The 27077-nt window shown below is 39.9% G+C and overlaps 1 protein-coding gene across 23 annotated transcripts in view; it reads left to right on the top strand.

Moving 5' to 3' along the window:
* Positions 1 to 27077, top strand: part of FRY (FRY microtubule binding protein) — a 611006-nt gene that overhangs the window by 259066 nt on the left and 324863 nt on the right. For all 23 annotated transcript variants that reach the window (XR_004966082.1, XR_004966083.1, XR_004966081.1 and 20 more), the window contains one exon: positions 6019 to 6218. Coding sequence is in view for 20 of the 23 variants with exons in the window: in XM_036299683.1 (XP_036155576.1) it covers positions 6019 to 6218 (200 nt within the window). In the remaining 3 variants the exon portion in view is untranslated. The remainder of the gene's footprint in view (positions 1 to 6018; positions 6219 to 27077) is intronic.

Here is a 27077-nt window from a genome sequence, read left to right as displayed (position 1 = left end):
AACCACTTAAGGCAAAAGAAGGCAATGGAGAAAAATCAGAACATATTTAATCTAAGATTAAAATATAAAGAGAAAGCAGGGGGAATGTCAAGGGCAGGGGGGAAGGATACATATGTAGTACTCGTTGTAATACTTTAAGCAATAAAAAAAAATTAAAATATATATATATATATATATATATATATATATATATATATATATATAGAGAGAGAGAGAGAGAGAGAGAGAGAGAGAGAGAGAGAAAGCAAAAAAGATTGAGACCTAATGGATATCTGAAAGTGATGCTCTTCTTGACCCCACCCCATTAGTTTCTCATTTATGAGCAGGAGCACTGGGCTGAGTGATTTTTTAGGGACATTGGGCTGTTGTGTGGAAATAGAAAGATGAGATGAAAAAGAAAAGGAGAGGAATACGGACCATTGGAGGTGAAGTTTAAAGTTTTATCACACGCAACAAATTTAAATGAGAAGTTTTTAATCCAACAAATTAAATCATTGCTTCAACATGTATGTAGATGAGGGACACAAGATACCCATGGACAGTCAGGACCCTTCCATCATAAGGGAGCCATACTTCCAGAGACCCCACATGGAAGGGATGCTGAGCAGCTGGAGCAGCTGGGTCACACAGGCAGGCAGAGCCAGAACTGGAACAGGAAGTATGGGTTGACTTGCTTGTCCAGGAGGATAGAAAATAGGCAAAGCACTCCAGTGGCAAGGAGTAGATTTCAAGTGATTGCCTGCATTTGCTGAGCTGGAAAACAGGGCCTGAGAATGGCTGTTCCTGAATTGGCAGTTTGTCGGTTTCAATAAAAAATGTTTCATTTATTTCTACGTATTTTATATTTTTATGCAATTGTAAATGGATTTTGTTTTTAGTTTCCCTTTCTGATAGTTCATTATTGGTGTATAGAAATGAAATTGATTTCTGGATATTTATTTTGTATACACCTGTTTGAAACCTAAATAATTTTATTAACCAATGTCACCCCAATCCTATATAATAAAGAGGTAATATGCAAATTAACCCTCATGCTCTCACAAGATGGCTGCCTATGACCAGGCCGGCAGGGGGGTTAGTGAGGGACGACCAAATGACTGAATAGCAGGTTGTGTGGGGTGACAAGGCCGGTAGGGGGGCAGTTGGGGGCGACCAACCTGGTGGGGGGGGGCAGTAAGAGGCGACCAGGCCGGCAGGGAGGACAGTTAGTAGTGACCAAGCCAGCAGAGGGGTGCAGTTGGGGACAATTAGGCTGTCAGGGGGCCAGTGAGGGGAAACTAGGCCAGCGGGGGGGGGGGGGGCAATTGGGGGCAATCATGCCAGCAGGGGATCAGTTAAGTGTGACCAGGCCGGAAGAGGGGAGGTAGTTGGGGGTCAACCAGGCCGGCAAGTGGGGCAGTAAGGGATGACCAGTCTGGTGGGGGGGGGGGGCAGTTGTGGACGACCTGGCCAGCAGCGGGGGGCAGTTAGGGGCAGTTAGGCAGGCAGGCAGTTGAGCGATTAGGAGCCAGTGGTCCAGGATTGTGAGAGGGATGTCCGACTGCCGGTTTAGGCCCGATCCTGATAGGGCCTAAACTGGCAGCCAGACATCCCCTGAGGGGTCCCTGATTGGAAAGGGTGCAGGCTGGGCTGAGGGGAAACTCCACACCCCCCCCACCCCCACCCCTCCCCGTGCACAAATTTTGTGCAGCGGGCCTCTAGTAAATTCAATAAAAAACAATAAATGTCAGTTAGAAATCAGACCTGTGCACAAATAGATTTATTTTTTTATTTACTTTTCAGTTACAGTTTACATCAATGTTATTTTATATTGATTTCAGGTGTGTGCACAAACAGATTTAATTCTTGAGAGCTAAATTCTTAGAGATGTTAGTTTCCCCTTTAGACACCAAAGCCTTTTTTAGTTTTATCCATTTGAAATGGAAATCTTCTGAAAATGTCTGTTGCTCTTTTTCCCACCTTCTCAAATACAGGACTGTATATCAGACTTATTTTAACCTTTCCATGGGACTCAGAGTCATGCCATGAATATTAATCATGATCACATGCTGGGCTGAGTCATCGATGCCCCAAGCCTGTGAGAATGTCACATTCTGTGGCCCTGTACTCATGGCTTCAGGCAACTGCATTTTTAAGGTCTGGTGGCTTTTTAGAGTTATGCCTTTTTTTCTTCTTCTTCTATTAGTGTTCCTACCCATAGAGGTTGCATTTTTCCCTTTTAATTTTCTGTTTCTAGACTATAGTGAACTTAGAAACTAGACAGTTGGTCATAAATACTGGTAGATTGAGAGCAAGCAAGTGCTGAGGGAGAGTCTAATGATTTTTTTTTTCTAATGGCAATATTCTAATGTTTAGAGTAGTATGAACTTTGTGACTCGATTTTGGGCAGCAAGGATCATGTATTTCTTAGTTCTCAGCTATATTGTCACTGGATAACTGAGTTACTGAAAGGTGCCATGTCATATGTTTATTTTGCAAACTATCCTGACAAAAGGCTAGGATTTATTCATAATTGGTTGTGGTAGGATCAAGAAGGGTTACTAAAACTTAGAAGTCACCTAGTTAAAGGACACTTACCCCATTAACTTTTACTGCATCTCCATCTGCCCATCGGATCTGTTTGACACCACAGTGATGGGCACCATCCCCTTGAATCACCTTCAGCTCTGACACAAGGCTTAGCTGAGCTAGGACTGTTCCAACTCATGAAGGTTGTGTACACAGACTTTTGTGCTCAGAAGGTGTCTGCTTTGTACAGGCAGATAACATTTTTTATGACAGCAGTGAGAATTGGTACTTTAGCATTTTAAATGGAATATTTGTCTAAGAGACATTCAGGTTTGTGGATATCAGTTATCTGCTTCAAAAGGTGGTTTGGCAGGACGACTGCCAGAGGTCACTCTCTGGAACATTCTCTCACTAGAGTTATGACTATTAAGACCCACAGTCTTATAGTTATACATATGAAAACATGCTCAAAGTCACTAATCATCCGAGAGATGCAAATCAAAACAACAATGAGGTACCATCTCACACCTGTCAGACTGGCTATCATCAACAAATCAACAAACGATAAGTGCTGGAGAGGATGTGGACAAAAGGGAACACTCGTGCACTGCTGGTGGGAATGCAGACTGGTGCAGCCACTATGGAAGACAGTATGGAGTTTCCTCAAAAAACTGAAAATGGAACTCCCATTTGACCCAGTGATCCCACTACTAGGAATATATCCCAAGAAACCAGAAACGCCAATCAGAAAGGATATATGCACCCCTATGTTCATAGCAGCACAATTCACCATAGCTAAGATTTGGAAACAGCCTAAGTGCCCATCAGCAGATGAGTGGATTAGAAAACTGTGGTACATATACACAATGGAATACTATGCTGCGGTAAAAAAAAAGGAACTCTTGCCTTTTGCAACAGCATGGATGGAACTGGAGAGCATTATGCTAAGTGAAATAAGCCAGTCAGAGAAAGATAAATACCACATGATCTCACTCATTTGTGGATTATAGAGAACAACATAGACTGATGAAAAGGGACAGACTCAAAGACTGAGAAACAGCAATCAGGCTATCAATCCCCAGAAGGAAAGTAGGGGAGGGCGGGGGTAAGGGGAAGAGATCAACCGAAGGACTTGTATACATGTATATAAGCCATACCAATGGACATGGACAATAGGGGGGATGGGAGCATGAGTGTGTGTGGGGGGGAGGTTGGAGGTTAATGGGGGGGATGAGGACACATTTGTAATACCTTAACTAATAAAAAAAAAAAAAAAAAAAAAAAAGAAAATGTTGAGTAAAAAAGTGTTATGATTAAAACCATTCTGAAGTCGAAACCGGTTTGGCTCAGTGGATAGAGCGTTGGCCTGTGGACTGAAAGGTCCCAGGTTCGATTCCGGTCAAGGACATGTACCTGGGTTGTGGGCACATCCCCAGTGGGGGATGTGCAGGAGGCGGCTGATCGATGTTTCTGACTCTCTATCTCTCTCCCTTCCTCTCTGTAAAAAATCAATAAAATATATTTAAAAAAAAAAATAAAATAAAAAAAAAAAAAAAAAACCATTCTGAAGAAAGATCTGTTTAGTATGTAAAATTAATGAACTAAAGGCGACAGAGGGACTGCTCTAGTAATCATGCCGTAGGCTTCGAAGGGCCTACCAGGGGTGGGCAAACTTTTTGACTCGAGGGCCACAATGGGTTCTTAAACTGGACTGGAGGGCCGGAACAAAAGCATGGATGGAGTGTTTGTGTGAACTAATATAAACTCAAAGTAAACATCATTACATTAAAGGGTACGGTCTTTTTTTTTTTTTTTTTTTTTTTTTAGTTTTATTCATTTCAAATGGGTCGGATCTGGCCCGCGGGCCGTAGTTTGCCCACGGCTGGCCTAGACTATGATAGAAGTGCTAAGAATAGAGAGGGAAAGAAGTAATATACAACATATTTTATTTTTGTATCTGAAGAGGCTGTATAATTAAAGTTTAGTTACAGTTGAGATTGTAAGGGACCCAGAGAGGACGGGCCATTAGGAAAGAGTAGGAAGGACGAGGGAGTATGTGCAACATGGGGACATGTTTGTAATTTAATATAATAAAATAAATTTTCATGGCTCCCTCAAAACTTGGCTTGGGGTTGAAAGAAGGTAAGAGAAGCCTTGAATTTACTTGTAGTTTTGATACTGTTTCAAGGAGAACTTTTTTCTTGCTTTGTTATCAATGGCATAACATCATTCTCTAATACCCAAACCAGGGTCCAAACTGGAAGTCTAATTTTGTCTTTACTCTTTTCCTTAATCTCTATACCCAAAATGATACAGTCTACCTTTTAAATGTCTGCTTTATCATTATCCTGTCCTTAGGATTCCTAATGCCTCTATCGAAGCCCACTTATGCTTGCATTTCTCCAACTGAATAGTGATAAAATCTTACAGGTACTTATGTGGAAGGGAGTAGTTTATGTTACAATTTAAGAAGAGAGACATAAAATTTCCATTTATGAATAAAAATCTATTTTCTCTAGCTAAAATTTAAAATTTTATTTTCTGTAACTATCAAAGTTAAAATAGTTATCTGACTATTGCATTCTGAAAGGTGGCCACTCACCAGAAACTATGTTCAAAATCTAATCCAAGTGATGAATCTGCACATATTATGAAGGATGAGGAGGGCATCTCAATTGTACCGAGGGTGTGGGGAGTGAAAAGTTAGACCTACACTTTGATTGCCATTGATAGGGCCCTTCCTGAGCCTGTATCTTTCAAGAAGATCATTCCTTTTGGAGAAAGAGCAAGTTGGGCTACCGTAAATTGATTCTTGGAAACTTCTGAAGTTTGGGGCATTATTTATTTCATTAGTTCTTGTTCCATTAGTTAGAATGAAGTACAGGAGACAGAGAGCTTCTGGCCATTAGGAAAATCAGGACAACAAATCACTTTTTTTTTCACATATATGTTCTTTTTTTTTTTAATTTTTTTTTAAAATATATTTTATTGATTTTTTACAGAGAAGAAGGGAGAGAGATAGAGAGTTAGAAACATCGATGAGAGAGAAACATCGATCAGCTGCCTCCTGCACATCTCCTACTGGGGATGTGCCCGCAACCCAGGTACATGCCCTTAACCGGAATCGAACCTGGGACCTTTCAGTCCGCAGGCCGACGCTCTATCCACTGAGCCAGACCGGTTTTGGCATATGTTCTTTATTTACTCCCCTGGAACATCATAAGTATTGTTTGATTTATCAACTGTATTTTGTACTTGCAATATAATTTACCTAAAGCAATGTGGTAACCACAGAAGTATTTTGAGATTATCAAATATGTCATAACATAAGTCTAATGTAATAAAAATAATTACATTCTGACACCATTTCTAAAAAATTAGTCCAGGTTATGATGCTAAGGACAGCATTCCGGATATGATTCTTTTCCTTATATCTATGGTTTAGCACAGCTAATCTGAATGTTTATGATGTGATTTCCAGCTTGTAAGAATATCTGTTATATTTTTCAGCTTCTCCTGTCGGCAACGGTTATATCAAGCCTCCAGTTCCACCTGTGTCTGGTACACAAAGGGAAAAAGGGCCACCAACCATGTTACCCATCAATGTGGACCCAGACAGCAAACCAGGGGAATATGTCCTCAAGAGCTTATTTGTCAACTTCACCACCCAGGCTGAGCGCAAGATTCGCATCATCATGGCAGAACCACTGGTGAGTATGCCCCGTGATGCCTGTTTCTCCTTAAATTAATCTTTACATTGAACAGAGGGGATTTTACAGCTCTAAGAAATGATGGATTGCTTTTCCCCTAATTTCCAGAGATATTTTTAATACCACTAGTAAATTTTGAAAGATTGTAGTTACGTTTCCTAATTTAATTAAAAATAAATATTGAGGTTTGAAGACTTTAAAACAATCCTCAGGAAATACATTTTAGTAGCACATTTTATTACTAAATTTAAGACGAATCAGCATAATTGAACAATAAGTAATATTAATCATAGAAAAATTGTGTTCAGTCTCTATGCTGACATACTTTAGTCAATGTCTTTTGTCCTGTTCTTAGAGTAAATGAGGGGGAAAAAACAAAAACCATTGTTGTTCAAGTGTCTTCCTGGACTGTCAGTTTGAGAACACATGGTCTCAGTGATATAGGGTTTGAGGAGGCTTTTTGGTGTGTCATTTAGAAACACCACTTTGTTTTCTGAAAATTGGAAGATAGGACATTCTTGACTCATTACCTTTAGGTCCCTTAGTAGATGATGCCCTTAGACATCGGCGTCTTTCTTTGCAGCTAACTCTGCCACAAAACAAGTCATGTGTTGTGGCCATGTGTTAATTGCTCTCACAAGTGCTGGTTCTATGTGTTTTTTTATTTTATTTTATTTTATTTTTTTTATTTATTGCTTAAAGTATTACAAAGGGTATTACATATGTGTCCATTTTATCCCCCCGCCCTAGACAGTCCACTAGCCTCCTCTATCCCCCAGTGTCTTATGTCCATTGGTTATGCTTATATGCATGCATACAAGTCCTTTAGTTGATCTCTTACCCCCCTACCTCGTGCCCCCCAACCCTCCCCGTCCTTCCCGCTGCAGTTTGAAAATCTGTTTGAGGCAGCTCTGCCTCTGTATCTATTATTGTTCAAAAGTTTATAATGGTCTCTATTATCCATGAATGAGTGATATCATGTGGTATTTTTCCTTCATTGACTGGCTTATTTCACTTAGCATAATGCTCTCCAGTTCCATCCATGATGTTGCAAATGGTAAGAGTTCCTTCCTTTTTAGAGCAGCATAGTATTCCATCGTGTAGATGTACCACAGTTTTCTAATCCATTCATCTACTGATGGGCACTTAGGCTGTTTCCAGATCTTAGCAATGGTGAATTGTGCTGCTATGAACATAGGGGTGCATATATCCTTTCTGATTGGTGTTTCTGGTTTCTTGGGATATATTCCTAGAAGTGGGATCACAGGGTCAAATGGGAGTTCCATTTTCAGTTTTTTAAGGAAACTCCATACTGTCTTCCATAGTGGCTGCACCAGTCTGCATTCCCACCAGCAGTGCACAAGTGTTCCTTTTTCTCCACATCCTCTCCAGCACCTATCCTTTGTTGATTTGTTGATGATAGCCAGTCTGAAAGGCTGTACCTCATTGTTGTTTTGATTTGCATCTCTCGGATGATTAGTGACTTTGAGCATGTTTTCATATGTCTCTTGGCTTTCTGAATGTCCTCTTTTGAAAGGTGTCTATTTAGATCCTTTGCCCATTTTTTTGATTGGATTGATTATCTTCCTTTTGTGAAGTTGTATGAGTTCCCTATAAATTTTGGAGATTAGGCCCTTATCAGCTATGACATTGGCAAATATGTTTTCCCACTCAGTGGGTTTTCTCATTGTTTTGTTGATGGTTTCTTTTGCTGTGCAGAAGCTTTTTATTTTGATGTAGTCCCATTTGTTCATTTTCTCTTTCGTTTCAAGTGCCCTAGGAGCTGTATCAGTGAAGAAATTGCTTCGGCATATGTCTGAGATTTTGTTGCCTTTGGATTCTTCTAGAATTTTTATGGTTTCCTGTCGTACATTTAAGTCCTTTATCCATTTTGAGTTTATTTTTGTGTATGGTGTAAGTTGGTGGTCTAGTTTCATTTTCTTGCATATATCTGTCCAATTTTCCCAACACCATTTATTGAAGAGACTATCTTGGCTCCATTGTATGTTCTTGCCTCCTTTGTCAAATATTAATTGCGCATATTGGTTTGGGCCGATTTCTGGGCTCTCTATTCTATTCCATTGATCTATATGCCTATTCTTGTGCCATTACCAGGCAGTTTTGAGAACAATGGCTTTGTAATACAGCTTGATATCTGGTATTGAGATCCCACCTACTTTGGTCTTTTTCAGGATTGCTGCAGCTATTCGGGGTCTTTTTTTATTCCAGATGAATTTTTGGAGAGTTCGTTCTAGATCTCTGAAGTATGCCATTGGTATTTTAATGGGAAGTGCATTGAATTTATAGATTGCTTTGGGTAGTATGGACATTTTAATGATGTTGATTCTACCAATCCATGAACACGGTATGTTCTTCCATCTGTTTATGTCTTCCTCTATATCTTTTTTCAACGTCCTGTAGTTTTCTGAGTAGAGGTCTTTTACCTCTTTAGTTAAGTTTATTCCTAGGTAGCTTAATTTTTTTGGTGTGATGGTAAATGGGATTGTTTTTGTAATCTCTCTTTCTGAAAGTTCACTATTGGTGTATAGAAATGCCTCAGATTTCTTGGGGTTAATTTTGTATCCTGCTACATTGCCAAATTCATGTATTAAGTCTAGTAGCTTTTTGATGGAGTCCCTAGGGTTTTGTATGTATAATATCATGTCGTCTATAAATAAGGACAGTTTTACTTCCTCTTTTCCAATTTGGATGCCTTTTATTTCTTCTTCTTGCCGAATTGCAATGGCTAACACTTCCAGTACTATGTTGAACAGGAGTGGTGAGAGGGAGCATCCCTGTCTTGTTCCTGTTCTTAGGGGAAATGGTGTTAGTTTTTGTCCATTGAGTATGATGTTGGCTGTGGGCCTGTCATATATGGCTTTTATTATGTTGAGGTATGATGCTTCTACTCCCACCTTGCTGAGAGCTTTTATCAAAAATGGGTGTTGAATTTTGTCAAATGCTTTTTCTGCATCAATTGATATGACCATGTGGTTTTTTTCTATCAATTTGTTTATGTGATGTATCACGTTTATTGATTTGCGGATATTGTACCATCCTTGCATCCCTGGGATAAATCCTACTTGGTCATGGTGTATGATCTGTCTGATGTACTGCTGGATCCGATTTGCTAAGATTTTGTTGAGGATTTTGGCATCTATGTTCATGAGGGATATTGGCCTGTAATTCTCTTTCATTGTGTTGTCTTTACCTGGTTTTGGTATTAGGGTGATGCTGGCTTCATAGAATGAGCTTGGAAGTGTTCCTTCCTCTTGAATTTTTTGTAGTAGTCTGAGAAGGATAGGTTTTAGTTCTTCCTTGAATGTTTGGTAAAACTCCCCTGTGAAGCCGTCTGGTCCTGGGCTTTTGTTTGCTGGAAGCTTTTTGATGACTGCTTCAATTTCTTCCATAGTTATTGGCCTGTTGAGATTTTTAGATTCTTCCTGATTGAGTTTTGGAATGTTGTATTTTTCTAGGAATTTGTCCATTTCCTCCAGGTTGTCTAGTTTGTTGGAGTAGAGCTGTCCATAGTATTTTTTAACAATCATTTGTATTTCTGTGGGGTCTGTTGTTATTTCGCCTCTATCGTTTCTGATTTTGTTTATTTGGGTCCTCTCTCTTTGCTTCTTGGTGAGTCTGGCTAGAGGTTTGTCAATCTTGTTTATCCTTTCAAAGAACCAGCTCTTGGTTTCATTGATTTTCTGTATTGTTTTTTTGGTCTCTATGTCATTTATTTCTGCTCTAATCTTTATTATCTCCTTCCTTCTGCTCACTCTGAGGTTTTCTTGTTGCTCTCTTTCTAATTCTTTGAGTTGTAGAGTTAGATGATTTACTACCATTTTTTCTTGTTTTTTGAGATAGGCCTGTAGAGCTATAAACTTCCCTCTCAGTACTGCTTTCATTGTGTCCCATAGGTTTTGGATTGTTGTGTTTTCATTGTCATTAGTTTCCAGGATGTTTTGAATTTCTTCTTTGATTTCATTGGTAACCCAATCAATATTTAATAGCATGCTATTCAGCTTCCAGGTGTTTGAGTATTTTGGGTTGTTTTTATTGTAGTTTATTTCTAATATTATGCCATCATGGTCTGAGAAGATGCTTTTTATGATTTCAATCTTCTTGAATTTGGGGATACTTTGCTTGTGACCGAATATATGGTCTATTTTTGAATATGTGTTATGAGCACTTGAGTAGAATGTATATTCCGTGGCATTGGGGTGAAGTGTTCTGAAGATGTCTATTAAGTCCATCTGATCTAGTGAGTCATTTAGGATTGCTGTATCTTTGCTGATTGTTTGTCTAGAGGACTTATCCAGTGCTGTCAGTGGTGTATTAAAGTCCCCTACTATGATTGTATTGTTGTCAATCTCTCCTTTGATATCTTCCAGGAGTTTTTTTATGAATTTGGGTGCTCCTGCATTGGGTGCATATATGTTTACCAGGGAAGTGCTGGTTCTAAAAACGACAGTCTGCAAGGAAGTCCAACTGGTTTTCTGACCTTGGCCACACACAATGAGAGAAAAGGAGAGAAATTCAGAGTAACGCAGCTCTCTCTGTGAAGCCTAGCTTTGTTCCTCCTGTGGGGATATGAGGCACACAGTGTCTGAAGTTTGTTTTACAGCATCATAGCTTAAAATAATTAAATGTAACATTATTGAGCCAAAACACAAGTCTCTAAAAATATGTAACAATGTAAGGGTTGGGGATCAGAATTCAAGAATATTTAAGTGTGTGGTTACCTGGAAGTTACACACTTTGCATTTTCAAGTTTGTATTAGATCAGTGGAGGTTATTTTTATGAATTCTATCTTCTTATGGAAGATGTTCCTTGGTTTTGCCCTTTAAATCATTTAAATTAAGCCTTACTACAATACCTTTTCCCCATTCACTCATGTTTTTATGTTTCTACTCTTCTTGTAACTAATAATAATAGCTAATAATTGAAGTAGTTACTATGTGCCAGGCACTGTGTTGAGACTACTGTCTCCTTTAATTTTCACAGTGGTCTTAGGTAGTATTTCTATTCCTGTTTACAGATGGGAAAAGTTAGAACAGAGAGGGTAAAGTAATTGTGCAAGGTCACAAGTATTAATTTGAATTTAAGCTGGGTGACCTCACAGCCAATCTCTGAACCATTCTACACTTTATTAACAGTCTGCATGGTCATCTTTGTTTAAGGATACCTTAGTTAACTTCTTTAAAAAAAACATTTTTATTGACTTCAGAGAGGAAAAGAGAGAGATAGAAACAACAGTGATGACAGAGAATCATTGATCAGCTGTTTTCTGCATGCCCCCTACTGGGGAACGAGCCCACAACCTGGGCATGCGCTCTGACCAGGAATTGAAGTGTGACCTCCTGTTGACACTCAACCACTGAGCCACACTGGTTGTGCTTTAACTTCTTAAGACAAATCAACACAGGCTCTTCTATACCAGCCTACCATAAATCATGTATTCAAATTTCCATTGCCCCAAACAGTGCTGTACTTGGAACCCTCTGAGCTCCTTGGGAGTTGCTGAGGCAGCCCAGACTCCCACCCTCGTGGATGGTGGAAGCTGCCTCAGCTCTAGTGGTCATTGGGGAGTTTGAGGAGGATAGAGTGGCACACTCCTTAGCATTGGAAAATGCCAAAACGGCTGGTCAGCGCTCTCTGAAGTTGTGATCATGGGAATTTTCCCAAGGGACTGAGAAATTGTACCAAAGTTAAAAGACGTGATTAAAAAGTTAGGTTCTGACACCTTTTGAGTCATCCCTGTTTCCAAAATAATAGCTTAATTACTGTTATTAAAGAATTTATTAAGTCAAATAGTTTGGGTTTAACTTTTCAACTTTACTCAGCTTAGAATTTGTTTGTATTTTTTTTCGTGGAGTAAATATTATGTCTGAAAAACAACGTTTTCCACAGCATTTTTTAAATTAGAAGTTGATGTTTTTGTTCCTTTCTGTGAGACAACTTAAATGTCCCCAAATAAGAAAAATTGAAACATGAAAGTACGCTCTATCCAGCCGATCTTTTATCGGACGAGAGACTCTGCAGGATGCTAATGGCCAACTAGATGAACATTATGTTTCTAGCTAAAGAAATATATTCAAATCAATTTTTAGTATCATTGCTTTTTATAAAAAGATGATTTGTTCCCTCGTATTTTTGGCAGAGATGTAACATTTTTTTGTTGAAAAATGCTTAGAAATTTGTGTCCTTATATTTGTTTACTTATGGGACAATAAATGTGAGTATATTCTGGGACTTACTACCTGATTCTACACCTTTTTTATCCACAACAATAGCGGTCTGGTGTGAATGAATCAAAATTATACCTATTATTTTGTGTCAGATTGGAAAAATATATATATTTTTGGTGTGCTAAAGAAATTTAGTAACTATTTTATTTGTGCCATGAAATGAAAAAGGTTGAAAACCACTGGTTTAGTAAATAATTTTATTCTAATTTTGTTGGGGTCATGGGGTCATTTGTAGCATTTGCTCTCACCCAGTTTTACCACTATTTCACCTTTCCCAAGCAGAGTGTTTTAAATAAGCTAAATTGGGTAATCTGTACAGAAAGTAATATAATTGATGCTTTTCCTTATGGCTGCCTACATTTTCTCTTTGTTTTAAATTTTCTTTTTCCCAAAGTATATTTTTGTCATTCTTTAGTTAAGAGTCATTTGGGTTGTAAATCATTCAGTTATGTTTATCTAAGCTGCTTTATTCCTCCCTCAATTTTCAGTGATAGTTCATCTGGGAATAAAATTTTAGTTGACATTTATTTTTCCTCTAGGCTTTTGACAATATATTTCACTATGTTGCCTCTATTACTGCTGTTGAAAAGCCTGTGGCTGGTTTATGATTTGTTTCTGGATTTTTAAAACTTTTTCTCCTGCTTGCTTTTGATTGTTTTTTTCTTTATCTATGCAATGTCCTGAGGTTTCACTACTCTATTATTTGGATGTGGACTTATTTTTTATTTTCTTGTTTGAGATTTTGATGCTTCTTGAATTGAGGGTTTATATCCTTCATGAATTATGGAAAGTTCTTAGTCATTAAGTATTAAATATTGCCATTCTTCCACTTCTCCACTTCTCTTTTTCTGACACTCCTATTAGATCGGCTTTTCTCATGCTACATTGCATATTTTTTTATCCTTCTGTTACTATATATTTACATCTTTGTCTCTCACCACTGCATTCTGAGTGATTTTCTCTGGTGAAATTAATACTCTCTTGGACTATGTCTAGTCTGTAGTTTAACCTGCCAGTTGAGAATTATAATTTTGGTGACTATATTTTGCAATTCTAGAAGGCCTGCTTGGTTTTCTTTTAAAGTCTATTTAGGTGGGTTATTTTTTATTGCTGTTTTTGTTGTTAATCCTCACCTGAAGATGTTTTTTCCATTAATTTTTTCTTTTAGAGACAGTGGAAGGGAAGGTGGGAGGGAGAGAAAGAGAGTGAGGGTGACAGAGAGGGAGAGAGAGAGAGAGAGAGAGAGAGAGAGAGAGAGAGAGAGAGAGAGGAAGAGAGAGAGAGAAGAGAGATATCAATTGGTTGCCTTTCTCACATGCCCTGACTGGGGCCAGGGATTGAACTTGCAACCCAGGTATGTTCCCTTGACTGGGAATCAAACCTGCAACCCTTTGGTGTGTGGGCCAACACTCTAACCACTTAGCAACACTGGCCAGAGCTTGGTGGGGTTTTTAAGATGTATTTTGTCCCTTAATTAAGTTTATAGTTTCTCTTTTATGTCTTTGGCCGCCTTAAACATACTTTTTTTGTGTCCTCTTTTAGATTAGCCTTAGAATTTATTCCTGACTGGGACCAAATATTATTAATTGCTTGGCTTGGAGGTTTCTGCACCCAGAATGTAATATTAATGGAACTACAACTCATGTAAGACTTGAGACTGTTTTCGAATGCTTGGAGATGATTTGTTGTTGTTCTTACCTAGAACTCAGGCAGAGACCATTGGAATATCTTTTCATCTTCCTACATTTTTCCCTAGTCCATTTTTTCATGGTTTAGGACAGTGGTCGGCAAACTGCGGCCCCTTGAGTGTGGCTCTTCCACAAAATACCACGTGCGGGCACACACGTACAGTGCGATTGAAACTTCGTGGCCACACTCAAGGGGCCAAAGAGCCGCATGTGGCTCGCGAGCCGCAGTTTGCCAACCACTGGTTTAGGACAAGACGTTTATGTAGGTGTCTTATTTCTGATGTCCCACCTCTCAAGGCCCACAGCTTTGTTTCTGTTCCCAGTGGAAACAGAAAAAGCCTCCAAGGATATTGAGACCAATAGCCCTCCCCCTCTGTAGCCTCATACCTACATCACCTCATACCTTTCTATTTTTCATTTCCCTTTTCCTTTCTTGTTTTCTCATTTCTGCATTAAAAAAAAAAAATCCTATATTCCATTCAACATTTACAGGTGTTTATAGCATCTGAGATTTTGAGTTATTTCAGCCCATTATCCTGCCAAAGTCTTCTGGGGAATTCTTGGTTTTCTTCTCATACAGATAAGGCCAAGGTGGTTCTTTGCACTGTGAGGCTTATGAGCAAACAGAAGTTTCCATGGCAAGGTGAAGTGTCCCTAAAAGGAATAAAAGGAAAAAAGAGGGGATTGTCACTAATTCTTCCTCTTCTGATCCTGTTTTATAAATTGTGCCTATTTACTAGACATCCATCTCACAAGAAAAGATACACACAGACTGAAAGTAAAGAGATGGAAAAGGATATATCATACAAATGGAAATGGAATAAAAGGGGCGCTGGAGTAGCAGGACTTATATCAGACAAAATAGACTTTAAAACAAAGTCTATAATAAGAGATAAAGAAGGGCATTACATAATGATAAAGGGATCAATACAATAAGTATAACACTTGTAAACATTTATGCACCTAACATTGGAACACCTAAATTTAGAAAGCAAATCTTTACAGACATAAAAGGAGAGACTGACAGTAATACAGTCATAGTAGGGGAGTTTAACACCCCATTGACATCAATGGATAGATCTTCCAGACAAAATATCCACAATGAAAAAACAGACATAAATGACACACTAGACCAAAGAGACTTATTTATTTATTTTTCTTTTCTTTTTTTTTTTTTTAAATCTTTACTGTTGAAAATATTACATATGTTCCCTTTTTCTCCCATTGACCTCTCCCACCTCACCATCCCCACCCCCCCGACCCTGCCCCAGGCCTTCACCATCCTATTTACCCATGGGTTATGCATATACGCAGATGAGTTCCTTGTTTGAACTCTTCTCTCCTCACACACCCACCCCTGCCTTCCCCCTGAGGTTTGACAGTCTGTTCAATGCTTCTATGTCTCTGGGTCTATTTTTGTTCAACAGTTTATGTTGTTCATTAGATTCCACATATGAGTGAGATTTGTGATACTTATCTTTCTCTGACTGGCTTATTTCCCTTAGCATAATGAACTCCAAGTTTATCCATGCATTTGCAAATGGTAACAATTCTTTCTTTTTTACAGAAGCATAGTATTCCGTTGTGTAGATGTACCACAGGTTTTTAATCCACTCATATGCTGATGGGCACTTAGGCTGTTTCCAAATGTTAGCTTTTGTAAATGATGCTGCTATGAACATAAGGGTGCCTATATTCTTTCTGATGGGTGTTTCTGATTTCTTGGGATATATTCTGAGAAGTGGAATCACTAGGTCAAATGGGAGTTCCATTTTTAAATTTTTAAGGAAACTCCATACTGTTTTCCAAAGAGGCTGCACCAGTCTGCATTCCCGTCAGCAGTGTACTAAGGTTCCCTTTTCTCCACATCCTCACTTGTTTGTTAATTTGTTTATGATAGCCATTATGACAAGTGTGAGGTGGTACCTTATTGTCATTTTTATTTTAATTTCTCAGATGATTAGTGACTTTGAGCATTTTTACATATGCCTTTTGACCTTCTGTAGATCTACTTTGGAGAAGTGTCTATTTAGGTCCTTTGCCAATTTTGTAATTGGATTGTTTATCTTCCTTTTCTTAAATTGTATGAGTTCCCTATAACTTTTGGAGGATAACTCCTTATTGGATGTATCATTGGCAAATATGTTCTCCCTTGCATTGGGCTCTCTTGTTATTTTGTTGACTAGAGGCCCGGTGCACAAAATTCGTGCAGGGGGGTGGTCCCTCAGCCCGGCCTGCACCCTCTCACAATCCGGGACCCCCTGGGGGATGTCCGACTGCTGGTTTAGGCCACAGGGATTGGGCCGGCAGTCAGACATCCCTTTTGCAACCCCAGATTGCTGGCTCCTAACTGCTCACCTGCCTGCCTGCCTGATCGCCCCTAACCACCTCTGCCTGCCTACCCGATCACCCCTAACTGCCTCTGCCTGCCTGCCTGCCTGATGCCCCTAACTGCTCCCCTGCCAGCCTGATTGCCCCTAATCACCTCTGCCTCAGCCCCTGCCACTATGGCTTTGTCCGGAAGGACTTCCGGAAGATGTCCGGTCTATCTGGTCTAATTAGCATAGTACCCTTTTATTAGTATAGATGGTTTCTTTTGCTGTGCAGAAGATTTTTATTTTGATGTAGTCCCCTTTGTTTGTTTTCTTCTTAGTTTCCATTGTCCTAGGATATGTTTGGTAAACATATTGCTACGAAAGATGTCTGAGATTTTGCTGCCAATGGTTTCTTCTGGGATTTTTATGGTTTCACATCTTACATTTAAGTCTTTTATCCATTTTGAGTTTATTCTTGTGTATAGTGTCATTTTTTTGCATGTATTTGTCCAGTTTTCCCAACACCATTTAATGAAGAGACTGTGTTGACTCCATTGTATGCTCTTGCCTCCTTTGTCAAATATTAATTGAGCATAATGGCTTGGGTCGATTTCTGGGTTCTCTGTTCTCTTCCATTGATCTATATGTCTGTTCTTGTGCCAGTACCATGCTGTTTTGCCTACAGTGGCTTTGTATAATAACTTGATATCTGGTACTGTGATCCCTCCACTTTGTTCTTTCTCAAGATTGCTGCAGCTATTTGCGGTCTTTTTTATTCCATATAAAATTTTGCAAAGTTTGTTCTAGGTTTGTGAAATATGCCATTGGTATTTTAATAGGAATTACAATGAATCTATAGATTGCTTTGGGTAGTACGGACATTTTAATGATGTTAATTTTTCCTATCCATAAACATGGAACATGCTTTTATTCATTTGTATCTTCTATTTCTTTCTTCAGTGTCTTATAATTTTCTGAGTACAGATCTTTTATATACTTGGTTAAATTTATTCCTAGGTTGTTTTTTTTTTTTTTTTGAAGCAATTGTAGATGGGATTGGTTTCTTAGTTTTCCTTTCTGCTAGTTTATTATTAGTACATTAAAATGCAACTGATTTGTGAATATTAATTTTGTAACCTGCTACTTTATCAGGATTCACTTATCAGTTCTAGTAGGTTTTTGTTGAAACCTTTAGGGTTCTCTATATACAGTATCCTGTCATCTGCAAATGATGGCAGTTTTACCTCTTCCTTTCCAGTTTGAATGCCATTTATATCTTCTTGTTGTCTAATCACTGTTGTTGGAACTGCCAGTACTATGTTGAAGAAGAACGGTGAAAGCAACATCCTAGTCTTATTCCTGATCTTAAGGGAAATGGTTTTCATCCACCCCCCTCAGTTAGTACAATGTTACCTGTGGGTTTGTCATATATGGCCTTTATTATATTGACATATGTTCCCTCTATTCCCACTTTGCGGAATTTTTATCATAAATTGGTGCTGAATTTAATCAAATGCTTTTTCTGCATCTATTATGTGATTTTTTATCCTTCATTTTGTTTATGTAGATGATCACATTCACTGATTTTATGATAGTGTACCAATGTTGCATCCCAGGAATAAACCCCACATGATCATGGTGCATGATCTTTTCAATGTATTGTTGAATTCAGTTTGCTAATATTTTGTTGAGAATTTTTGCAACTATATTCATTCAGGGATATTGACCTGTAGTTATCTTTCTTTGCAGTGGTTCTCAACCTGTGGGTCACGACCCCTTTGGGGGTCGAATGACCCTTTCACAGGGGTCTCCTAAGACCATTGGAAAACACATATATAATTACATATTGTTTTTGTGATTAATCACTAATTATGTTCAATTTGTAACAATGAAATTGGGGGTCACCACAACATGAGGAACTGTATTAATGGGTCGCGGCATTAGGAAGGTTGAGAACCACTGCTTTATAGTGTCTTTATTTGGTTTTGGAATTAAGATGGATTTTTATATCATAAACCTATTATAATTAGTCATGTTCACAGCCTGATAGCCATTCAGTAACCTCAACCATTATGGGGCACTGCTACAGTGTTTTGGACAGGTTCAAGCCTTGGACTGATGAGAGGGCACAGTCCTCTTGTTTCCACGTGCAAGTCCCAGCTTGGAGGGCAGAGCCTTCCCAGTACAATTAGCCAACAGCGATAGCTGTAAGCTTGAACCTGTGGTCTGAACACGTGGCCTCACGTGCCTGAGTGGTAGAATTCAGGTGCATGTAGTGGAGTGGGATTGAAACCCACGAGAATGATGTAAACAACTTGATCATGCCCCTGCTTTGCCTCGTGACATCTACTATAAAATAAAGACACGGCTCGTGGGCGCTGGCGCTGTCCATCAGAGTGGGCAGCGTCCCACTGAGACGCAGCTTTCATTCTCTTGTCTGTCTTTTCTAAGCCTTTCACCCCCCCCCCCCCCCCGCCCCAGCATCGCTGAACCCGGCTGAACTGGCATGGCACATAAGGCGCCCGGGGCTGAGTATGCCATGGCCGTGCCAGCTCCCCACAAACCATGTGATATTTCATGATAACATTTCTTCATGCCCAATTTGCAAGTTGGTGTTTTTTCTGCACTGTTATATAAACCAATCTTCCTATACTAACCTAATATTGACTAAGGATATATAAAGGGCAGAAACACCAGCTTAAATGGGTCCCTGCACTCTGGATTCAAGTGAGCTTCTCGAAGGTTTACCAGCTAGTATTTTTTGCCAAACTCCTCTTTAAATAGAAGCTCCTCTGGCTTCAACAAACCCAATTAGGGAAATATAAAGAGATAAAAATAATTCATATATTTAGTTCCTTATCAAGTGTAGTGATAGAATAAAAATAAGGCTGTCCCAAAAGGAGACTAAGAAAGAGCTCTGGTCAGATAAGGAATATTTACATTACACTCGATAAAGTATTGGCTTAGGTTCCAAATCATGCATAAATAATTTTTAAAGTAGCTGTTTCTTGGCATAGCAGCTCAGCCTGGTACCCCTTACTTAATCTTACAGACTTTCACCAGAAATCTGAAAACTCATTCTAACCCAGAAACAAAATATAGTAGTTATAGCTAAAATCAGAGAGAGTCGTCAAAAGGTGTCATTTAGCTGCTGAATGAGGCCACCTTCCCAAAGATCTTAGAAACTCACTTTTTCTGTACACTGTTCAACCTGAAATCTGTATTCCTTATTATGAGTATTCTTAGAATCACATGGATGAAAAGCATTTCTTTTGTAGTGTTAAATGGGACTTTTTTAGCTGTGAAATGAAATTTAATGTACCATGATATTTAACGTTTGAAACTTATAGCAAATAAACCAGGTGAAAAGTATCCTGAAATAATTAATAATAATAATAATAATAATAATAATAATAATAATAATAAAGAATCAAAGGGCTTTCTATTTCAACTTAATAGTATCCAATTCAGTTTATTCACGGGTAGGTCATCATTTTTATGTCCAGTGACTTTAGAGAAGATTATTAAAGTTTCTTCTTTTTGAGAATATAAGACTAGGGAGAGGTTATTCCTCAAGTTATTTTTAGTCTAGTTCTTTCTGGTTATATGCTTCTTTTTACTATTTACAGAGATGTCATTTTTAGCACAAATAAGAGATCATTTGAAAATATATCACCACATTTTAAACTGGCAGAAAATGCCAATAAAAGTAAGTTCAATATTTTGACAAAATTCCATTCCCATGCTTACTATGATGTAATATTTCTGTTTTCACACAGCATTTTACATTTTGACATTTATGAAAGTCACTAATACAATTTAGGCAGCAGCAATCTTTACTATATAGTATTGTGGTCATTTTAATGAGCATAAGTCTTGATTTTCACAGGTTGTGCTAACAACCCTAGGCATGTTTTATTGTGTATTTTTGATTGATGATTAACATATATCTAGTACCCTCCAACCAAATTAATTTTTCAAAATTCAGTATTCTATTTGATGGTATTTCCTGACTCCTTTGGGGATTTCTACTTGATTCATGAGTTGTACCCATCTACGTTGAGGGCAGGTGGAGCTGGAATTTTTTAGAAGGCTTTTCCAAGATGATTCAGTAGCCATGCCCAGAAATCAAGGACAACAAAAAGGTTAGGCACTATAATTTTCAAATATTTTTTATTTATCTAATGTGTGTGTGTGTGTGTGTGTGTGTGCACGCGCACACATGCGCGTGCACATATACCCATATGTTCTTGCTCAAGATTTTTTGGGATTCCCAGTGGGCAGCATAACACATAGTGAATTTCTCTAAAGCAAAAACTTCCATTCTTGTGCTCAGGATGGCCAGAGCTATGGCACTAGAGAGGGAATGGGTTATGGTTCCCGGTCCCCAAACTGGGTCATTCCTATCAAAATCACCTCCACTCTTCCCTTTGGTCCCAGGAAAATAAAATTTCTTTCAGATAGATTAGCCATTCTTCTTCTCATTCAGTAAGTGATGAGTTTTATTTTTAAAGTAATGTTAATAAAATATAATTTTCATACAGTAAACTACATGGATATTAAAACTACAGTTTGATGAATTTTAACAAAAGTAAACACCTGTGTCAGTGCTGCTACATTCCAGATAGAGAATAGTTTCTTCATCCCAGGAGTTTCCTTGTGCCCCTATGTAGAGACCCTATACCAACACCCAAGTCTCTGGCAATTATTGGTCTATGTATAGATTCAGTCCCATTTGGTAGAATGTCATATACATGGAAGCAATGCAATATGTGCCCTTTTGTATCTAGTCTGTTTCACTCAGGATAATGTGTTTGAGGTATGTCCATTTTTTATTGGTCATCAGTATTTCATTCATCTTTATTGCTGAGTATAATTTCATTTAATATATAGACCACAGTATGTTTATTTAATCACATTTTGATGGAAATTTAGGTCAACAAAGTTTTTTAGTACCTTTTAAATAGCATAAGTCTTGATTTCCAGAGGTCATGCTAGTAATTGTAATAGCGTATATTTTATAAGGTATTTTTGATAGTAGCTTACAGATGGAAGAAAAGAAGGATCAAAGGAAGGAAGGGAGGAAGGAAGGGCCTTATTTTCCAACTTCCAAGCATAAGTGATTATATTTGAGACTAAGCATTATACAAAGAGGAATAAGACAGACTTGTAAGAATAACTTTCATTTTTTGCTTAGCTTTCATTTTTTGGGCAAATAATATTCACATTAACCCTAGAAGGTAGGTAATAATAATAACATTTCAGGTGCCTACTGACTGCCAGGCACCATTCTTAGTACTTGAATAATATTAACTCACCGAATCTTCACAGTGTGAGATAGGCACACCTACTAGCCTATGGAGATACAAACACAACTTGACAAAAGTTATAGTAAGCGGTGGAGCTGGCATTCAGTGTGGACTACCTATGGCTAAGATCCTTACTCTTAACCACTACACTCACAGCCTTCTTAATTTTTAGTAAGAGATGGTAAACCTGAGAGATTTTATAAAGTTTACCAAGGGTGGTATAGTTGGAGTTAACACATCAATTCAAATCCTGACTTGATTGATTCCAAAGTCCAAGCTCAAATCTACTTGGAAAACGATGTATAAATGAATAAGTAGGTTGACAATGGGTGGGCATACAATAACTAGAGAATACCAAAAAGCTATTGAAGAGTGAAATGGGGCTGTCACTTCTGGTAAAGATGATAGGGAAAGTGTGGTGGAATAAATGAACCTTGAGGGACAAGTAGGATTTTTTGATGAGAGGTAGTTTGGTTGGGTCTGAGGAGGGTAAGTGTGTATGGAGTATGCATATGTGTGTGTGTGTGTGTGTGTGTGTGTGTGAGAGAGAGAGAGAGAGAGAGAGAGAGAGAGAGAGAGAGATATTAGTAGTGCTAAAAGATAAATCAGAACATGATTGATTTCAAGTCTCCAAAGATAGCCCTGGGGAATATAAATATTTAAGGAGAAAGACAAGCCTATGAAGGACCCAGAGAAGAGAAGTCTAAAAAGGTAGATGAAAATTGAGAGATGGAATGATTCAAGTGACTAGAAGGGAGTACTCATTAGTGTCTCATGGAAGCTGAAATGTCCCAAAAGAAATGTATTGACAAACGGCCACCATATTTGTCATTTGCAGTCACTGAGGCCTCTAGGGAGATTATTTTAGTGGTGACAGAGGAGTCAGATTGCAGGTGGTTGAAGAAAGAAAGAAGGGAAGACAGGAAGTGTAGGCCATTCATTGGTGAAACAAAGGTGGGAAGCAGGGTAAACAGTAGCCAGAGGTGGACATGCGCTCAGGAGAGGCACTAAGATAAAAAGGTCTAAGCTTGTTGTTAGCTGAGAAAGAGAGCCAAAGGAGAAGAGGAGGTTGGCCTAAGGGGAAGTGAGGAGCTGGCTGATGGAGCAGGGTCCTGGAAGAGACAGGGAACATCCATCCACATGTACTGAATGTCTAATTACTGGATGTAGCATGTACACTTAATGGGATATACCTGGGGGGGGGGGGAGTAAAAAGTATCAACCAAATAGAATGTAATACAGAGATAGATGAGTGAAGGTGGTATCTTACATGTCTTGGTAACTGCTCATAGTTTAAAAAAAAAAAGAAAAAGAACGTCTATGGGAGCTACTCTTTTGTTCAATTAAGATGATTGTCTGTAGTCAAATTTAATTGAAGTTTCCTCTTTACTGTTTAAATATTGTATTTATACTTGGGACTGTTAGATTTGGCAAAGCAATGAGTTTCAGTGAAATGTGCAAAGCCAGCTGCAAATAGGACAGAGTCTCTCAAAGGTTTCTATTTTTTTTTTAAAGTGTCAAAAATAGTTTTCCAGATTTTAGTCTACCTTCTTGTCTCATGTCTTCAGGTACTACACAGCATCTTACTTGCTAGTGCCTTTAGCTGATTTGAGGTACTCTTTGCGTAATTCTGTTGATATTGGGAATTCTTTCCCCAAGATTCTGGATGAAAACCAGCATATATGGTTATGTTTAAGGAAATTCATTTTGGTAACTGAATAAACTAAAAAGAAAAAAAACACAGTTCTGTCAATTTCTGTAAGCATCCTTCTTTCACAGGTCTCCAAGGGTCTTAGTAGTGCTCATTAGTTCTTGTGAGAAAGCTGGTCAGGATATCAGGGTGGTGTCCATTTTCACTACTCTGGGTAAACAGGCAGGCATGATCCCTGCAAATCATCAAAATGACCCGAGTATATTTTCAAGATAACTCAAACCCTGGGACCCTGATTGCCTCTCATGTCAGGGGAGTCTTTTGGGGATTAATGGTCCATGTTCAGAACTGTGAGACCTCTGGCTCACTCCTTATATCAGTTTCCAAAATTAAGTCCAAGCTGGCAGAAATGAGACCTGAAGATCTGTGTCAGACATGGAGCTACCTAGAACCCGTTTTCCTTTGATGCAGGCTAACTAAGATGCCTGCCACTATGTACTGGTAGTCTGGAGGAAAGGCTCCAGTGGTGGTGTAGGCCTGGCCCAGCTCTTTGCTCTGAAGAGCACTGTCTGTCACCAGGGGACCACTGGGATGAAATAGCTCACTCCTCATCTTCCTCATGTTCTAGTGAAGAGAGATTCCAATTGTAGTAGTTCAATTTTGAAAATTCATTATTAACTTGAAGGCCAAATATGTGTATTATAAAATATTGCTACTGGTGTTATCAAAACCCTGAGTCAGTTATGAATAAATATCTATAATAATAAAAGCATAATATTCTAATTAGACCGATGTCCTTCCAGACGAAGCTGTGGAGGCAGGGGCCAAGGCAGAGGCAGCCACTGTCGCGGGTGGGGGCCAAGACAGAGGCGGTCTCTGCAGCAGGCGGGACCGCGGCAGACGGGGGCTGAGGCAGCCGCAGTAGCGTCAGGGGCCGAGCTCCTTGCACGAATTTCATGCATCAGGCCTCTATTGTTCTTATAATAAAAATCACAGTCATTGTGGTGGTAGTTTTTGTGTGTGTTTTTGTTTTGTTTTGTTTTGTTTTAATATATTTTATTGATTTTTTACAGAGAGGAAGGGAGAGGGATAGAGAGTTAGAAGTATCGATGAGAGAGAAACATAGATCAGCTGCCTCCTGCACACGCCTCACTGGGGATGTGCCCGCAACCAAGGTACATGCCCTTGACTGGAATCGAACCTGGGACCCTTGCATCTGCAAGTCGACACTCTATCCACTGAGCCAAACCAGTTAGGGCTAGTTTTTGTGTTTTTTTAGACTTGTTTGTTTTTATGTCATCCCACCATTGAATTAAAAGGTTTCCTCTAAATTATATATTAAGAATTAAAGTCAGAGTAATAGCATTGGGCAATTAATCTGAGAGAAGGGCAATTAATCTTTATAATTTTTCCTACTTTTTATAATGTAGCTTCTTAGTTACACTTGGAAGCATCATGGAAGCTAAAATTAAAGCTTTAATTAATGTTAGTGGGAGTGCATACTCCTCCAGCAAAACATGTGGAGCTCAGTTTCACCTCCTGAGTGTTAGGAAAGGTGACATACATTTTAATTTTATTTAATCCCAAAAAAGAATGGGTGGGGTCCAGCCTGCCCCCATCAGGCCGATGGGCCTGGCCCGTCAGGGGGAAGGGGCCATGGGAAGTTGGCAGCTGGCCCTGCCCCTGATTGGGGTTGGGGGGCCAATCAGGGGTGGGGCTGGCATGGGGGAGGGGCCTGGAGAAGACCCACTGAACTGGAGCTGAGCATGGGCCCCAGGCTTCCCAGGGAGGATGGCCTCAGCAAGGAAACAGAAACCACCAGACAGCTCTGCAAACAGGCCCTGAGCTCCCTTTGGCCAGGCGGACTCAGAGCTGGTGTCTCTGTATGTACATCAGACACAGCCCAGCACTCGCCGTTGTCTGTTGGTCAAATCCATTGCATCAAAAAATGTGTTTCCCTTCTTCTCTTTGGGTCCTGAAAACAAATACAGGCCAATTGGAAGACCGGGCCCCAGTGGCAGAGCCAGGCCCCACAATCACCTGGAATTTAGGCCTAAGACAACTGGGTAGCAATCTCCACGGAACAGAACACACTGTTTTAGAGTCTTAAATCTCTCCTAAAATGTGTCCAGCTGCTCCTCTTTAGCTGGGATAGACTGAACTTAGGAACCAAAGACCGAGTTTCCTTTGAGGTGGGATCCACTGGGAGCCAGCTGGTGGCAAGGCGCCTCACAGGCAGCTGCCTTCCCCCCAAGCTTGGTGTACTTTGAGACAGTCTACTTCTGGCGGTGCTGGGTCCTGGGCTGTGGTTCTGGGGGCAGGTCCACAGGGTTTCTCTCCGCTGCCTTCCTGGCCTCCCGAGCAGTACCCTCCTGTCTGGAGCGCCAGGCGGCTGTCCTAGAGCCAAGACTCAGAGAGCGAAGGAGCTGGCCCCCACCGAGAAGGACCCACATGTGGCCAGGCCGAGTCCCCCACCCCACTTCTCAGTCTCATTCGGATGGATTGGGCCAAAGCCTGCTGCCCGAGACTGGCGCCAAGGGGGGAGGGTTGCAGCGGGGAGAGGAGCTCCTTGACCTGCCAACCTTGGTGACGATCATCCTCATGCCCAGCTGGTAGAGTTGGTTCCACAGAGCCTTCATCTCAAGCTGCACGCTCATGCTGGCCACCTCCGTGTTCTTCTTTACCTGTGCCTTCTTCTTTAGCAGGAGGAATGGCAGTCCAGCCCTGCAGAAGTCGTGGGGGGAGGCTGCGACCCTGGGGCCTGGGCCAGGCTGCAGGTGCCATGCCCTCTCAGGGGCCATCATGGCACCACTCTTGCCCAACAGCGTCCAGCACCTCCTGAGGCCCTCCGCTGCCGCTTCCCAGACCTCTGCGGTAGGCCGCCTGCCACTTCCGCGGGAGCCAGCGGGAGCCCCAGTGCACCAATGGGAGCTGACTGCTTGCTTCCACAGGAGCCATGCTGCTTCTATGGGAGCCATGCGGCTTCCACAGGAGGCGGGAGCAAGCGTGGGTGCTAGGAGGGAGCCGTGCTGCTTCAGTGGGAGGCAGGCCCACCATCTCCTCTCCCGGCCTGCGCTCGAAGGAAGCATCCTACCCTGCCCTGACTGCTCCCCGCCTGCTGCCCAGAGGGCCTCCATTGCCTTGGCAATGAAGCAAGCATTCCACCAGGACTGGGGGACTCTGGCGAGGCTGAGGGGACTGGGCACCGCCATCTTTGTGGCAGAGTGATGGTTAATTTGCATATTACCCTTTTATTAGATACGATCAGGACTGTGCCATTCATATTTTAGTTCTATGAGGTAGATTGGTAAGATTTATCCCTATTTTACCCAAAAGATGACTAAAGTTTAAAGAAACTAAATAAGGTCCATGTGTTATAAACAAGGGACCTAGGATTCAACCTCAAACTTCTCAGTTTCCAGACCATGTGCTGAACTACTAGATCCATCTGTTATATTAATTAAAAGACACAAAAATAGCACCATAAGAAAGATTGGTGATATATTTAACAAGTTGAATAATTTCACATTAACTCTCATGGCATTGCTGGGTTGCATGTTTATTGAAATATTTCTGAGTGCAATAATAATTTGGAACTTTTTTATTTTAATGAATCCTACCTTCATGGGGCATACTTGTTTTTTTTTTTT

The sequence above is a fragment of the Myotis myotis genome, unplaced genomic scaffold (assembly GCF_014108235.1).
Source record: "Myotis myotis isolate mMyoMyo1 unplaced genomic scaffold, mMyoMyo1.p scaffold_m19_p_3, whole genome shotgun sequence".
Taxonomy (NCBI): Eukaryota; Metazoa; Chordata; class Mammalia; order Chiroptera; family Vespertilionidae; genus Myotis; species Myotis myotis.
The sequence above is the reverse complement of the archived record's forward strand: the minus strand, read 5'-3'. Positions and strand labels throughout refer to the sequence as shown.